General features: G+C 39.5%; 1 protein-coding gene across 1 annotated transcript in view; it reads right to left on the bottom strand.

The window, feature by feature from the left end:
• Positions 1 to 8,421, bottom strand: part of LOC105922876 — a 32,264-nt gene extending 23,843 nt beyond the window's left edge. The window contains exons 1-2 of the mRNA XM_036139676.1: positions 8,219 to 8,421; positions 796 to 1,143 (exon numbers count right to left, since the gene is read on the bottom strand). Of these exons, the coding sequence (XP_035995569.1) occupies positions 796 to 1,143; positions 8,219 to 8,252 (382 nt within the window). The 5' untranslated portion in view covers positions 8,253 to 8,421. The remainder of the gene's footprint in view (positions 1 to 795; positions 1,144 to 8,218) is intronic.
• Positions 8,422 to 17,298: the final 8,877 nt, after the last annotated feature.

Below are 17,298 nucleotides of genomic sequence, written 5' to 3'. Positions count from 1 at the left end.
TAACGCTCCTACTAACTTTAACTGGCACACGTTGCTACCGATGTGAGTACATTAAACGTAGTGATTCACATTTTGAATGGTGAAAGGTGATAAAAGCACCTGCTCCGAGGGAAAGGGGGGGGGGGGGGGGGGGGGGGGGGTGGAAGTGGAGCAAGCGCTGAGGCACAGAAATACGGTGCATGTAGTTAGAAAATGCAGAATTAATAAAAACGAAACTTATAAACATACCAAGTGGCGTTTTAAACTGCATCTGGTTAGCAGAACTGTTTTATGATCCAGCGTGCAGCCATGACTGGTTCTGAATGAACCGGTCATCTGGCAAACTCTGAGCCACTTCCCGAAGCAGTCACGTGGTACAGCCGGGCAGCGAGGCTTCGGCCGTCATCGTTTTCGGCTCCTCCCCTAAATGAAGCAAGCTTCTATAGGCGCTTTACGGGAACGCCCCCTCCATTACTCGACACACGCCTCGGCACATCACGTAACATCACTACCTGTCTGGTAAGAGTTTCCCAGCATTCTTATCTGCCTGTCTGATTTCTTGTCCTTATCCCATTGCCTATTTTTTGAGTCTGCCCAGTTCCTATCAGTTTTTGTTTTTGCCTTCCTTGGATGTCTGCTCTGTACCTGGCTGTGGATTGTTTTCTGTATACCTGCCTGATCCTCCCTCGTCATCACTCCAATAAATCCTGTTAAGCATAAAACTCAAGTGTCTGGCTGAATACCGGGTTCATCTTCTGATCACAATTCATTACAGAATTTAAAAGAAACATAAGAGTCTTTTTAAATTTTACTGACCTTTGACCTGTAGTTGAACCTCAGTCACTGTTATTTCTGCTGTGCCGTCACTGATGATGCAGACGTAGTTACCACTGTCATACAGACGAGGATTTCTCAGATTGAGGCTGAAGTCTCTAGAGTCTAAAGCATCAGATTTCATTGATGTTCGGCCACTGAAACGTTGATTTTGTCCACAAAGATCATCCTCCTTTCGCCGCAAATGGACAGTTTGGGGTTTAAGATCGTTGCGGCTCCAAATCACTGAGGTGTTTACCTCTGGTATTACACCAGAGTAGTGGCACGGAAGCACAACTAATTCTGCCCCCTCAAAAACCTCTTCTCCCATGGTCAACAAATACTGAGAGGCTGAAAAGACAAAAATGACAAACATGGTTTAAAATAAGGAAATTACCATACATTGTTAAAGTCTTAAGGTGCGTTTACACAAAACGTGATTCCTGCAAAATGTCCACCTGAACAGTGCAGTGTTGGTCGCTGTGCTCTTTGCATACATAAACCATGACAACGGCTTCACCACGTCATTAAACAGGAGGAGCTTTAATCCGCTGGTCTGTTCAAGTCAGCAGAGCGGACCAGGATTTTACTGAGTGAGCCACAGTGCTGTATTTAATGGGGGAAGCTGAGCAACGGTGCCAGCATCCCTGCGAGTCCATCAGATCCTCCAGAGATGCTCCCAGTTCAGGGAGTCCAGGAGATATGTTTGGATCACAGTCACTTTCTGCGGTACTTGCATCTGTCCAGGATCCAAAATGTTTTCTTTATGTTTAATGTAGAGTTACGCTGCTGACCTCAGATTGTTTAGAGATAGTTCAGGGTGGTTAAAGAGTGTTAGTGGGTTTCGGCTCATCAGTGAATGAGATCATGTTAACGTGGAAGTCAGAGAAACAAATTAGTTAATGATTTTTTTGTTACCTGATTCACTTTGTTACAGTTTTATTTATGCATTGTGAATTCACATCTTTTACAAACACATAACAAATTAAACCCTTTTATAAATTCTCCAGTTAACCAGGGTTGATTAGATGATTTTAAAGCATCATTCTAGAATTCATCTATGGTGGCAGCTCTAACTTTAACGCTATCTCGGGTACATTTCTTGTGATTTATACTTTTTAACGCTTGCCCTCCTCGATTCACTGACTAAAACATCTCTTTAACAAATTTTAGTTTTTACTTTTATCTTATTACTTTTGGACAGTGGTTATGATGTGTAACTATAGCGACGCAACTCCTCATTAAAATAAGAACTGTGAGTAGATTGTCACAAAGAGCTGAAGAAGCTTTGCAAATTTGTTATGAGGCTACAGACTGGAATGCAGCCTGTCAGTCAACTGGAGATGTCATTAATGCAGGGCTTTATATAATAGTGGGATACTGCAGGTGGGGCGCAAGAAAAGCCTTACCTTTTTTTAATCCACAAAAAACAAGCCTTCTAAATGTAACAACAGCACTCCTTGCTGGTTGGTCTGTACCAACGGTCAGTAGTGTGATGAATAATATTAATAAACTCCAAAAAAGTACATAAGTTAATGCAACTGAAGTTTATCTTTGATATTAATGGCTTGATATTATTTTTGCCATAGTTAAAAGGGTGGCACAACAAAAAACATTTGAGAACCATTGCATTAATGCAATGATACCATGAGACTGACAATACAAACATGCATTTACAATGATTTCCCCATCAGATCACTGAGATGCAGGCCGGTGGGGATGGCATCCAATACATGGAGTTGCGAAATGGAAAAAAAGAGCTTTCAGAAAGGAAGAAATAGAATTAATGATAAATATACAAAAACAACTTAAAGTCAAGATTATTGATAGCAAGGAGGCACACAGGAGGGAAGTTGGAAAGAAAGGGATCCTAGAACAATATAAGAGGTGTGTGATTTAATGATGAAGAAACCTAAAGCTGAGGTTTCAGATTTTTTGATACCTGGAAATTCTCTTGGAAGTATCTCTTCAAACATATATTTTCCTTTCTCCTGACAAATTTGTGATAAGATGGATAATTTATCAGACATATGTTTGAAGAGAAACTGATCTTTTTCAGTTTTTTGTCAGGTGTCTTTGGTCTAAAATTTCAAAGTGTCAATGTTTGCAAAAAAGACGTGGAGCGTGCAAGTGGCATCTAAAGTCAACCCCAGGAGGTTTTTCCCTCTTCCAGGCATTTAAGGCCAGTCGAAGAATTAACCCCACCAAGTTTTATGGGGGAGTGGTGGCTTAGTGGTTAGAGAAGTGCGCTTGCTGAGAAGGTTGCAAGTACCCAGTTCAATCCCCGTAGACTGCCACTGTGACTCCCTGAGCAAGACCCTTATTCCCAGATTGCTCCTCGGGTGCATTGATAGCTCCCTAAGGGAAGGGTTAAAATAAGACAAATTTCATTGACAACTAAACTGAGCGGGGGGCAAATCGAGCAAGGCCGATAGAAAAGGGGCTTTAGATCCTCCTCTTCCATTCACCTCACTATTCCTCCTGCTTGTCTCTGCTACCAAACTCCTGAGCTCTCTCCCATCTTATACTGACACTTTACCAGTTCAAGTCTAAATTAAAACCCATCTGTTCAAGAATGCTTACTCACCGTTCTGTTCGGTGTGACTTTTAATCATGCATGTTCATTTTTCTTTTTTTTTTTTGGTCGCTTGATTTGTACAGTGTCTTTAATTGTTCTGAAAGGCGCTATTAAATAAAATTTATTAGTATTATTATTATTATTACTAATTTCTAAAGACCAAAACCAGTACTAGGCCTGTTAATTAGAAAGAGAAAAATAACAAAAAGAGAAATTTGTGCATCGGTAAGAAACTATAATTCGGTGAACCAGGATGGAAGGGTTCTCTGTTTCCACAGTGAATGGCTTTTAGCAAAATCTAATGACAATTAGTGGTATGAATATTTGTAATAGCATGCATTGATCTAAATGTTACTTTGACACCGTATACTGTTAAGATTTTACAAGGACATAATGCTACAAAAACACCATGTATGTTTCTGCATAATACTGTTACCAAAGACACCCTTTATATGCCAGATATTATGATATTATTATCAATAAACTGATAATTATAATACACTCATACCAGCAGTAAATTCTGTGAAATTATCTCAAAGGTAACTAGACAATCTTTTTTGGCTTGAAGTTCCAGGGGATTATCTTATCAACGGGTGCCTATCTCCAGAGTTCACCAGGCGAGAGGCGGGGCACACCCTGGACAGGTTCACGCACACACTGATCCCTCAGGACAATTTAGAGAAGCCAGAGAGAACCCACGCATGCACAGGGAGAACATGCAAACTCCATGCAGAAAGACCCAGGGTTGGATTTGAACCCAGAACCTTCTTGCTGAAAGGCAACAGTGCTACCCACTGTCATTACGTATGATACAGCCCAAAAACAGGCTGTATCATACGTAATGAACAGCATAAGAACATTCTGCGTGTTTCAAGTTCAATGTGTTTGTAAATTGTGCTGTGTGTCTTTTTGCACATGCTGTTCAGTTTCGGAGGCACAAATATTTAATAAATCTGACCCAGAGGTAGCACAAGGGCGAGTGAGATGATGAGGAAAGAGAGAGTTGTCTGTTATAGCATCTCAGCACATCCTGCGTAAATGTCTGGGGGGACCAGATGCATGAAATTCTAATTGATTGATTGGGGGGGATGTTTGGTGGTGGTGGTGGGGGGGGGGGGGGGGGGGGTTCAATAAAACTGAAAGAGTTTAAGCCTAGTGCAGTCCTCATATTCTGTATACACCCCATGTCCTCCAGGTCCTAATGACCCAGCTTTACTAAACCCCCAATCTATAGCAGTTTAATTTAATTTTTTCAGTTTAATTAATGTGTTCCATACCGTTTTGGATGATTAAATGAGTCATTTCAGGTCGAACAAAGGTTTTCTTGGCCGCCCTGGTGGTCTGTGGGGGAAATACCGTACTTGCAATTGCAGGAGCACTCGGCCCGCACACACAGGCTCAGAAGTCTGGTGTGCATCGTGAGAGACGGTCTTGCTTTACGGCGAGAACTGCTACACGCCCCCAGTGAAAGGCATGCTCGTTGCTAGATTTGTGCAGTTATCATGGCGGAACCAGCGAGAAAACAGCGAAAGCCCATGTCGGAGCAGGCAAGGAAGAGGAAAAGGCTCTGGGCAGAGAGAGGAGTCGTACACGGGTGAACATCGGGCAAGCTTTTTCCGAATGGCGAGAGCTAAAAGAGAAAGAAGGCTGCAAGGCTGAGGCGCACATCGCGTTTCTGCTGATGCGATCGTAAGTAACATTGGAATGGTTTCTCTCTCTCTGTGTGCATGTTCATACTTTCACTGTGTTAGTCATTGTTTGTACTGCCGTTTTTTCGACTTTTCGTTGCGTTCGCCTGTCTGCTAAGCTCAAAACAACCGCGCCTGGCTTGACGGAGAAACCAGGAGAACAGCTGAGCATATTTACGACAGTGCACTTTTACTTTCGCCCTCTAGGGGGAGCCTTGCTGGAAAATCAACCCCGGTTGCATAGTATACCTTTAATTATTTTAAAGTGTAAAAAAACTGCTAACTTTTAGCCCGGTGACTGGAAACCTGGGAGAAATCAGCACTGAACAACGGAAACCAAGGAGCTTAAATGCTGAGGAGAGTGAAGAGAGACATGGAAACCAGATGAGTCTAATCAGAGGGTTGAAGAACTGCTGTGTAGAAATACAGAGCAGGGAGGCTGAGGGGCAGAGACTACTAAACACAGAGGAGGCTGAACTAAATAAAATGGATCTACAAACCTGAAAGAAAATAGAGACTTAGCAAAATGCACAGAAGGCAAGAAATAAGAGAAACTGAACACAAAGGAATTAACCAATATGGCAAGAACTTAATAATGAATAAACCAGAAATGATCAAAATGGAAACACAAAGCAATAAACAAACACAAAAAACATTGAATAATAATATAAAAACTGTCACATAATAAATATTGGACACTGAAAGGCATTAAATCCAATTAAAATAAAACAACATTGTTGCAGAATTAGGGGACTGTAAGTGTTTCCTACATTCATGGAGGGACATTTATCTACAGAAAAACCTTTTAAGGTTTAGGATAATAAAATCAGTTTGATGACTCTCCTTTATTACCATTGTGTAAAACACATTGTCCCCTTCAGGTTAGTTTCTGGTTTGATTCACAGTGAGTTCTCTGGAATTGGAAAGAAACTGGTCCAGCAGGTCCAGCACACCCACACACTGATGTTTCCTTCTTAACATTGCCAAACTATGACTACATGCCAAAACCTGACCTTAAATCAACTCTATGAGTTCTCACTAAAACCAGTCATTACCCAAGATTATTTATGGGATTGAACAGAAAAACATGTTTCAAGAATAAGATTTTTTAAATCATAGAAAATAAGAAATCTCATTTGTTAACAGGATGAACAAATCTTTACACTGATACTTGGGTATAGAAAGTATAGTACATCATCAAGTTATGCTCAGAAGTTGGCAATAATAATTCATTATTATTAATCATGAGGTTTCTGCTCTAAAACAAATTCATCTGTGATTAATATCAGTTAACCTGATAGAAATGGCCTGTATCATGATATTTAAAGACTTTTACTGGAGAAAAGCTGCAGGATAGATGTAACATGGATGTTGATGTAACCCTCCGAAATAAAGATCCCATCATTCCAATATACAAACAGCACAAATGGCTTGTTGATTTTGTGTTTTTATGTTCATTTTCCGGAAAAGTAGTAGAGTGGTAAATCATCTGGTATTACAATCTCCCAATCCTCTAGCCAAAAACTTTATATCACCCAACCCATTTTCTCTGCAATGCTTCAACTAGCAACTTTTTGTGACTTTTAAAACAGCCAGTAGCAGATTTGCTTGCTGTATTTTTTAAGCAGTGGCTTTTTAAACATGACAGGTGAGCAATGAGTCAATTTCTGTCACTGTGATTTTGGGGGTCACGGTCTGTTAAGTTTGGGAACCCTTGTTAAAGGGCACAGAATCCATGCAACCATCCATTTTCTTACTCGCTTTATCCCTCATGGGGTTGCGAGGGGTGCTGGTGCCGATCTCCAGCATATCAATGGGCGAGAAGCGGGGTACACCCTGGACAGGTCGCCAGTCTGTCGCAGGGCACAGAATGGCATTTAGAAATGTATGTCAAGAAAATGAATTATTAAATCAGAACTATATTAAGTAATGTGGGAAGGTAAATAGTTGGAGTCCAGAAATATATTTTTTTGTGTAGTAAAATGTAGCAAATGCATATAATGTATGTACTGTAACATGGGGTATGATCACTTGTGTTGTTTAAAGATGTAACACAATTCAGCATTGATTTGGAGTCTAAGGGATAGATCACCTGAAAGCAATTGGGGGAAAAAAAATCATTTTTTTCTATTAAGATAATTTAAAAAAGGAAAAACTGCTTTCTCATCAGTCCCCTCTTATTGCAAAATCAGGCAGTGTTTGGGATCTTCATGACATGTGGCCTGGAAGCAAGAATGACAAAAGGTCCAATTTTCCATGAAAACAGTAATATGAAATAACTGACGTTATAAAATATTTTATAATTGGTTCATCGCCCTAGTTTGGTTTAGTAACACAACTTAGCATTTATTTGGACTCGCCTCTCACTGGGTAGCAGGATCTGGAAGGTGATGACTTTTTTTTCTTGTCTGCGTGTTTCGAGCGTCTTGAAGTTTGTTGATGGTCCCTAAGCGAACCACTGCTTTCAGAAGCAGGTCCACAGATTCCAGTGAAACGCCGTGAAAAGCGATCCAAGGCGGCTGAGACTTTTTAACATAAAACTAACTTTACCGCGGCCGAAGAACAGCGTTTATTTAAAACTGCGGTAAAAGTCCGTGTTGAGTCCCGCCAGCAACCAACGACTGTGGCGACATTTGGCCGCCAGTCTGTGTTACAGTTTGCAAAAGCCCGATATTTAGCTTAAAAACACCCAGTAATTACTTTAGTGAATGCAAAGAAGGAGGGGGACAGTACTAGACGTGGTAACATTGGGTCAGTTGGGACTGGAATGCGTGTCTAAACAAGTAGGTTTTCAGAATTTCTTTAAACACATCTACTGAGTCCAGATCGCAGCTCAAGAGGAAATTCGTTCCATAGTCGAAAGGAGAACACCATGTTTGAAAGAAAAGTCGCCCCTATTTAAAAAAAAAACAGGTTTGCGGAACTGGAACCATTTACAGGACGACCTCAGATGTAAGCAGGAGGCTGTAGATGTAGGACTAGAAAAGTCCGAACTGATTATAAATTGGACGCGATACACAACAGGGGAGATATTTTAGCACAGGTGAGACGTGAGCCCTCCTGTTGGTTCGAATCAATAATAATAATAATAATAATAATAATAATAATAATAATAAGCTCGGTAATGAGAACATGCTTTGAAATAGAAATACTATCTTACCATAAAAAAGAAGGATCACAGCAAGCAGCTCCATCTTCCTACTTTTAGAAACATCAAATCCTTACACAAAGATTTTCTTATACCTCATTGAAACAGTTTTTTGTTTTTGTTTTTTTACAGAAAACAACAAAGGTTAACTCGAAATCCACGCTCCTATTGATTCAAGGTCACGAAATAAAAAGTCCCCTGTTCCGGGTTGGATAAAAGTATAAAAGCCCATTTAACTTTCATTTTCACTTGAGGGAAAAAAAGGAGGTGTGGTATAATTCTGACTTTAAAATTAAAGGTTTCTGTCATTTTGAGGAAAAAAACTGCTGTATACGTGGTTTAACAAGTGGATGTGAAAGAGAAAATGCTTAGTCTGAAAAAGTTTCTTTTTTTAGTGGATTGTGAACACATCTTGGCTCTGTACTATTATTTATTGCAGTATCCAGAGGTCTGGATTTTATTTATTTTATTCATGCTTTTCCTGACCATTACATTATTCACAATAAAGTAAAAAGAACTTATAATGATTTTTACAATTGAAAGCAATGTTTTAAATTTTAAATCATTGCTGAATATATAAATGCCCCTAATTACTTTACTGACTGAATAAGGAGAAAAATAAAGAACAACCGAGTAAACTTATAATTAAATCTTTCAAAAGAGGATAATAAGGTTGGAAAGAGGAATAATATCGTACCATAAAGATGTAGTACAACTACAACAACCAGTTACATTTTCCTTTATTCAGAAATATCCAATCCTTACAAAAACATTTATATATAACTCATGAAACAGTTTTAAGAATTAACTAAAAGCTGACTTAAATGTAACTCTCTTTTCAATAAGGTTAGGGAAGTATTGAAGCCCATTTATGAGTAAAACCCATAAAACTGAAATAATCTAGACTTAATCAAATCTGGTTAAACCATTATAATACAATGGCAATAGTGGCAATATAATTTCATCTTATTCAGTTCAATAACAGCAGTCAGAACAAACTGTCCGTCGGTCCGTCTTCTTCCGCTTATCCGAGGTCGGGTCGCGGGGGTAGCAGCTTCAGTATGGAGGCCCAGACGTCCCTCTCCCCGGCCACTTGGGCCAGCTCCTCAGGAGGAATCCCAAGGCATTCCCAGGCCAGCCGGGAGACATAGTCCCTCCAGCGTGTCCTGGGTCTTCCCCTGGGTCTCCTCCCGGTGGGACGTGCCCAGAACACCTCTCCAGGGAGGCGTCCAGGAGGCATCCTGACCAGATGCCCGAGCCACCTCAACTGGCTCCTCTCGACGTGGAGGAGCAGCGGCTCTACTCTGAGTCCTCCCCGGATGACTGAGCTCCTCACCCTATCTCTAAGGGAGAGCCCAGACACACTACGGAGAAAACTCATTTCAGCCGCTTGTATCCGGGATCTCGTTCTTTCGGTCACGACCCAAAGCTCGTGACCACAGATGAGGGTAGGAACGTAGATCGACCGGTAAATCGAGAGCTTCGCCTTTTGGCTCAGCTCTCTCTTCACCACAACGGATCGGTACAGCGCCCGCTTCACAGCAGACGCTGCACCAATCCGCCTGCCGATCTCCCGCTCCATCCTCCCCTCATTCGTGAACAAGACCCCAAGATACTTGAACTCCTCCACTAGGGGCAGCACATCCTCCCCAACCCAGAGAAGGCACTCTACCCTTTTCCGGTTCAAGACCATGGTCTCGGATTTGGAGGCACTGATTTTCATCCCGGCCGCTTTGCACTCGGCTGCGAACCGCTCCAGTGAGAGCTGTAGATCACGCCCTGATGAAGCCAATAGGACCACAAACAAACAAACAGAACAAACTGTTTTTTTTTAATATTTGGTCAAACATTAGAGACTAAGAATCTTCTTCCAGAGGGAAGAAGCTGAGACTTGCTGTCATTTAAAACAAACATTTCTATCCACTGTACCTGCCTGGGAGGAGACTTATTGTTGGAGATAATCAGTCCAGATGATGGTGTCACAACCTGTTGAAGGGAGCTCTTCTCTTTCAGAGTTGGATGACCAAACCATGACACCATGGGAAAAAGATTAAAAAGAAACATAGTTTGTTATAATTTTGACTTTCAAATTAAAAGTTTCCCTTGTTTTAAAATAACTGCTGTAGATGTGTTTTCACATGATGAGACAGAGAAAATGGTCAATCTGATTGGTCTTGCAGATTGAAAGTGTTTCTCTATCATTTTTAGAGGATTGTAAACACTTCTGGATTTATTTCACGCACATTTTAACTAATGATGAATCCTTGCTTTTTTCTGAAGTCACTTTGGCCTCACGCCACTCAGACATGTAAGCACGGGCCTGATGATTGCAAGGCCAAATGCTTTAGATACTGTGCGGGATGATGATTGTCTAGGATAGACTGTCTTTATTTTGTCTCAAGGCCACTATGGAGTATTAGGGAGAGCTCAAAATGAGGAGGGGCAGGAACAGGCAGACGCAGACTGCAGCGGGACCGTGGGGTCCGATTACTTTCCATCTATGTGATCTCTGCTCAGTTTCACAATAAAAGTGCTGGAACTTCATCACTCCACCGTTTCCTTATTCAATAACTCTAGGAAGTCAGTCATTGTTTATAATTCCTTCAACACAGATCCAAAAACTGTCTAAGACTAAAAATGTACAGTTTTCCAGTTTGTTTCAAATGAGCCCTGAAATCTGATCCAGGTCTCCCAAACAAACATACCCATCTTTAATTAATTAATTATTATTATTATTTTTATTTATTTATTTTTTTACTGTAATGAAAACTGGCTGCATGGTAGTGGTGGTTGGTTCTTACTGTTACCTTGCAGAAATACCCAAGTTGTTTTTTTAACGTATTGCCTTTAACTGGTGTAAATTTAGACAATGTCACACGGTTCTTTCTAGGTCCAAAAACACAACTGTTAGGCTTTGACAGCTTAAGTATGACTTGTGGCATGGTTGCTTCTCTCTCAGTTGCCCCATAATGAACTGGTGACCTGTTCAGGGTTTAACCCACCCCTATTGGAGAGAAGCGCTACAAAAACAACAATTCTAACATTTATTATGCTTTCCTTGATCATTCATGAATTAATTAAATAGTAGTGTGGATGAGCCCAGAATATGATGCTGGAGAAACTGCAGTTACAGTTTGTTGCCACCAGAGGTCCCTGTTAAACCAAAGATTCCTGCACCAAGTTCCGTGACCATCAGATGCTGTGACTCTAGATGGCGCTATTCTGATGATGGACTCAAAACCACATCGCCTTTATGCTCTGCTAGCTTTATTACAACATTTGATCATCCTGGAAATGGAAAGAGATGATCTGAACCTCTGAACTACTATATTATTTGTGACTTTCCTGTCTGTCAACTGTATACATTTGTAACCACTGACATGACAAGATGAAGCAAACTTGGACACACAAAAAAACAGCTATAAGAAAATGTGCCGGCTTGTATTTTAGTGCCACTCCTCCTGTCTCTGGTAGATAAAAGGGTTTGTTTAAAAAAAGTCACACGATTATACACTTAGTAATGATTTTTATTAAGTTAAAATATTGTCCCATTTTCTGATAACAGCTGCACTTTTTTTGCACTAAGACTGGGTTTAGATTGTGTTTAAATAATTTTTGTACTAAAAACAAATGTTAATTTAAGGATTAATAAAAGTGATCATTGAGACAAACTGAAAACCCCTGAAAAATAGCACAGGAACAGTCACTATAAAACACAATGTACACTTCAACCAACCTTAATTTAACTCTAAAAACACACAGAATAACCTGATTAACTTTAGTTTTCAATGAGGATAAATGGATTCAGTTTTTTATTCAGTTTTTATTCAGTTTTAACTTTTCTCTTAGTATAAATGTGCTTTTTATTTTATTCTAATTAATTAATTTTCTTTATATGTGCTTTTAAAATCGTTGTTAGGAGTATATGCTTATTACTGCATGTAAATGTGAAGTTGTTTACAGTGAGGACAGCATCCTTAGTAGGACAAAGGGAGTTTATTAAAGACAATTACTGTAGGTCTCATTTCAGAAGTTGTTGATGTTTTTCAGGACGTTGTCTATAGAGTCTTATAATATGAACAATGCTGATAACACAACCATCATGATCCAAGATGTAAAACTGCCTGAAGACGTTTAAATCAATCTTTAGTTCCAGGAGAAAACCAAAGTAAAAATCCAAGTAGACCAACCTGATTATTTCAGTTGTTATGAACAAAAAGGAGGTAACTACACATCACAGTAAGTATTATATTTATTTTAGATTATGTACATTTATCTGTCAAAGGTACACCTATTCAAATGCTTGCGGAGTAGTGTAGTAGTGACCAGCCCAATCACATGGCAGCAAATTATTTTATTGAGGCATCTCCATGTGGTGAAGATGATTTTCTAAAGGTCAAAACGAGATCAACCCTGCCATGTATCAACCGTTTAGGCTGGTTGTGGTGGTGTAATAGTGTGGGGGACAACTTCTTTATGGCCTTCACATGACCACAGTGCACACTGTCATCTTATGATGGCTACTTCCGGTGGAACAATGTAGTATGTGAAAAAAACTCAAATCGTCTCAAACTGGTTCTTGAACACGACATTGAGTTCACTGCTCTTCAGTGGATGCCAGTGAACTGCAATGAATCCTCCAGATTTCAACAGAGCATGTTGGGATATTGTGGGAGATTGCCATCAAGGAGCTAACACATCTGTTGCATCAGAGGGCTGTTTCACAAAAGCAGAATTTAGAAATCTAGGATAAGAGATAAAGCCAAGTTTTAACTAATGTGATCAGAGCATCCTGGCTTTATCCGTTTCACTAAGGCCAATCCAGACTGAGGAGGTCCGACTACGTCAAGCCAGGTTTTAGTAATTCAGGTAAATGTGCGCCCCCAGCTTTTTCAGGAAAACATCAGGTCGATCACAGAGTCACTGATGCTACGGATGAGTCGCTCCAAACCTTAAACCAAACAACCAACATCTTTTGATGAAGGCTGGTGAGGAGCTGAAGCATATCATACTCAAGAAAGGAAACTGGCACTATTATAAACAAAAAAAAAACACATTTGTTTGCAGCTACTTATATGGCAACATTTTTTAGTTAAACCATTTTCTCTGATCTATTCAATTCTTTAACTCTAGAGGGCGCTGTTTTGCCGACCCCGCCATAACTTCTGAAAGAAAAGCAGCACAGGGATTCAACTTTTCAGCGACAGATTTTGCAAAACAACATCAGTCCTATATAAACTTTTAATAGAAAGACTGATTATCAATATAAACATTGTTTGCGTTTAGAACATTAAGCGTAGACTAAAATAAATTGAAAGAAGTTAATAAAGGATACCTGATATGCAATGAAATTACCTGTTCATGGTAATAATATATCAAATAACATAATATTCTTTTCAGTAACAGTTGTTAAGTCACTGAGGGAAATATGTTTTTTTTTTTCAGAAGTCAGCAAAACAGCGCCTCTAGAGTTGCAGAATTTAGTGGAAAATTGTGGAACTCAGAACTTTATTGACCTTTTGCTTCTTCATCAGCCATTTATCTAATTCCCTCAGCACATGCAATAGTCTATTAAAGGCTTAAACAGCAGCCTTCAAAAACACAAATTAACAGTAACAATGCCCCCATGGATAATAATAAAGTTAATAATCATAAAGGCTACCATCATAAAATAATAATAATACTTGACTGAATACTAATATGTATCAGTGATGTGTCAATGTAGGCTCATAAAATGTATAAAAAACAGTCAGATAAGGAAACAGAATAATTGATAAAACTCATTGGTTTTTGCTCAGTGTGACCAATGAATAAATTAAACACCAGGATTAACTAAACTTCGTGCTTTTGTGAAACTGAATAAAGGCTTAATTCAGCCAGGATATCGGGAAAATCCTCAATCCTGTTATGGTTGAGTTTGGTTTGGCTTTGTTTTTCTGTTATTTTCATCTCTTTTGGGTTAGGTTTGACTTTATTTATTGTTAGTTTTCAGTCATCAGTTATTTTCTGTCAATTTTCACTTCACCTCCTCAGCAGTCAGTCACACCTGATAATCATTTACCAGTGAATTAGTCAGACCCTTGTTCCACCTGTGAAGTGCTCTATTTAAACCTCCCTCTGCCTTCAGTTCAGCACTGGGCCGTCATCATTCCACACCTCTCCATGCCAGTCCCTGTTTTTGCCTTGGAAGATTTGTTTTTCTTCTTTAAGGTTAGTCCTGCCAGTTTTCTATAGACTCTTACTTTGCTGTTTGTCCCTGGAGAAGTTCTGCTCTGTGTCCTGGTGTCTCCAGAGAACTGCTAACTGGACTAGCCATCCTGGAAAGGCTCTGCTCTGTGCCCTGGTGTCTCCAACGAACTGCTAACCTGTTGTGGCTACGGGGCCTGCTAGCCGAGCAGTACTAAGCTTTCCCTGCTGCCTGGATAGTCGTGACTCTCTCTCACTCCGGGCCGTCAGCTCCTGCCATCACATTCATCCCTGACCTTCTGCAGTCCTGAACCTCCGGTCTTCATCACTCATCACCCAGCATACTTCATTCAATAAAGACTCAAACTTTTAGTCCCGTGTGTGCGTCCTGAGTTCATCGGTAAACAAAACCTTGACAAATCCCTTATCTTTGTTTTATGAAACAGCCCTCAGATCTGCAGCTGCATCACTTAATACCTTTAATAATTATAATGCCTTTATTTGTAAAGCACCTTCAGTCAAAGTGCTGTACAAACAGACAAAACAGACCAGAAAATATATAGATGAATTTAAAAAAATTACAAGATAACAAGTTAAAACAAATACATCTCACAACAAATAAAAGGGTAAACTAGAGTGTTTTTAGCATTGCATCTCCAGAGCATAGCTGTCTGACATCCAGAGAAAGACATTTCCAAAGTTTAGATGCCCAAAATGAAAAATCTAGCTCACCAACCGTCTGTTTCTTGACCTTAGGCACAATCAAAAAACACTTTCTGAGAACAGAGGGAACAAGAAGGTACACACATGTTGATAAAATCATTTAATTAAAAATGAGCAAGTCCATGATGACCAGAATCTCTGAGGCATGTTTGTGACATTTTGTTGGATGTGTGTTATAAGACAGTTCTTGTTCTGCCAAGTACTGTCAGGGTGTACCCAATAAAGTGGCCAGTGTTGTGTTCTACTTAATTTATTTATCCACTGATTTACCATCTGATGTGAACAGAAGAGCCTAATGCTGCTAAGGCTTTGTGGTACCACAGCAGAACTTGGAACCCTTGGAGCAGAACCGTCTTACACTGGAGACATTTTCACATTTGTTTCCTCAAAAAGGTTCTTCAAACTACAGCAACGAGACTTGGACACCCATGCAGTGTCTACTTCTCCATGTCTATGTAAAGATCAACCAACAACATCAGGATTCTGGGTCATCAGTGGCTATAATTTCATGATAGGAGTCTAAGCTGCCCACATGGTCATCACACATCACAGGAAGTTATATCCTGCTGCTTTCAAAATAAAACTCTTTACATTTGAACCTTTATCTTATTTTTAGGTGTTCACCACAGACTTATATAAAAGATCCTTACTTTAGTTTCAGCTGCTTGTGAGTAAATACAAGTAAAAATGTAATTAACAATGATTAAAACAAAGGTTAACTAAAGCAAGAGGTTCTATTCCTGGCTTGGGGTCTTTCTGCATGAAGTTTGCATGTGGCTGATGCCTAACTCCAGCAGCCATTGGTCAAGAGGCGAGGTAAACCCTAGACAGGTCTCTGGTCCATACCATAGAACTTGAATTGTATAGATCAGGGGTCACCAACTTTTTGAAACTGAGCGCTACTTCATTGGTGTTGTGTGATACGGTGGGCTACCAGTACTGACTTTTGAAGTAGAAGAGTCAGAGTTCCTTTTGGCTTTATGTAAAATTAAATTTTCATGCTTTGTTATAGTTATTTTCATTTTTAAATCTATATAAATGTAAATGTGAATAAACAGGAAGAGTAACAGAATAAAATAAAGTTTTAGATGCTGCTCACTGGTGGATTGTGGCCACCACAAGTAGTCCTAAGGGGCTACTTGGTGCCCACAGGCACCATGTTAGTGACCCCTGGCATAGATATATTAGTTATGATGCATAATTACCCAAGGGGAATGCTGTTACAGCATTATTCCTATTTCACAGCTAAATCTCACATAGAATTATCCTGGTTTCAGAATAACAGAAGTATGTTAAAATAGTTATTTTATTAGGAACATTATTGTATTTCATTCAGATAAAAAATATTTAGAGAAAATACTAATAATGATCACAAACATATTTAAGATGCATCGATTTGTGTGCTTGAAACTATTTTTTTTGTCTGATTCTTTTGTGTGGTCCATCTTCACAGTCCTCAAAAAAATAATAATCATCATCTTTATTTGTAATTCCAATTTTTGGACATTTCATTGAAATCTGGCCCCTGTATTTGACCCATTCCTGAGCAGTGGGCTGCCACTCAGGTACCCAGGGGAGCATTCTGGGACTAAGGGTCTTCCTCAGGGACCCAAAACGACAGACTGTGGGATTTGAACATGAGAATTTGCAGCCTTCTCAGGACAAAAGCACTCTTCCCTAACCACAAGGCCACCAATCCTCAAAATGATAATAATCTTTATTTGTCATTGCAATGAAATGTGTCCTCTGCATTTAACCCTTCCCTTAGGGAGCACCACTGGGCTGTACCTGGAGAGCATTATGGAGCTAAGGCTCTTGCTCAGGGATCTGAAATAGCAGACTGTGGGATGAAGAACTTGCAGCCTTTCTAGGATGTAAATACCTTCTTCAAAACACACAACTATAACTCCCCACCTGTAAAACTACTACAACTGTAGTGTGCATATAATAACCAGACTGTATATATATATATATATATATATATATATATATATATATATATATATATATATATATATATATATATTGGCTTTGAGCTTTTTGAACTTTTTTTTTTCTTTTTTTACATTTCAGAGATATTTTCTTTCAAAGAGTCCACCTGGGAGGTTCAGTTAGGTTTCTGCAGTAACAATGTCTTGATGTGCTGCAAAACTTTCAGGTTTATCTTCTTTTTTCTCGTGTTA

Source organism: Fundulus heteroclitus, chromosome 7 (genome assembly GCF_011125445.2).
Source record: "Fundulus heteroclitus isolate FHET01 chromosome 7, MU-UCD_Fhet_4.1, whole genome shotgun sequence".
Classification (NCBI taxonomy): domain Eukaryota; kingdom Metazoa; phylum Chordata; class Actinopteri; order Cyprinodontiformes; family Fundulidae; genus Fundulus; species Fundulus heteroclitus.
The sequence above is the reverse complement of the archived record's forward strand: the minus strand, read 5'-3'. Positions and strand labels throughout refer to the sequence as shown.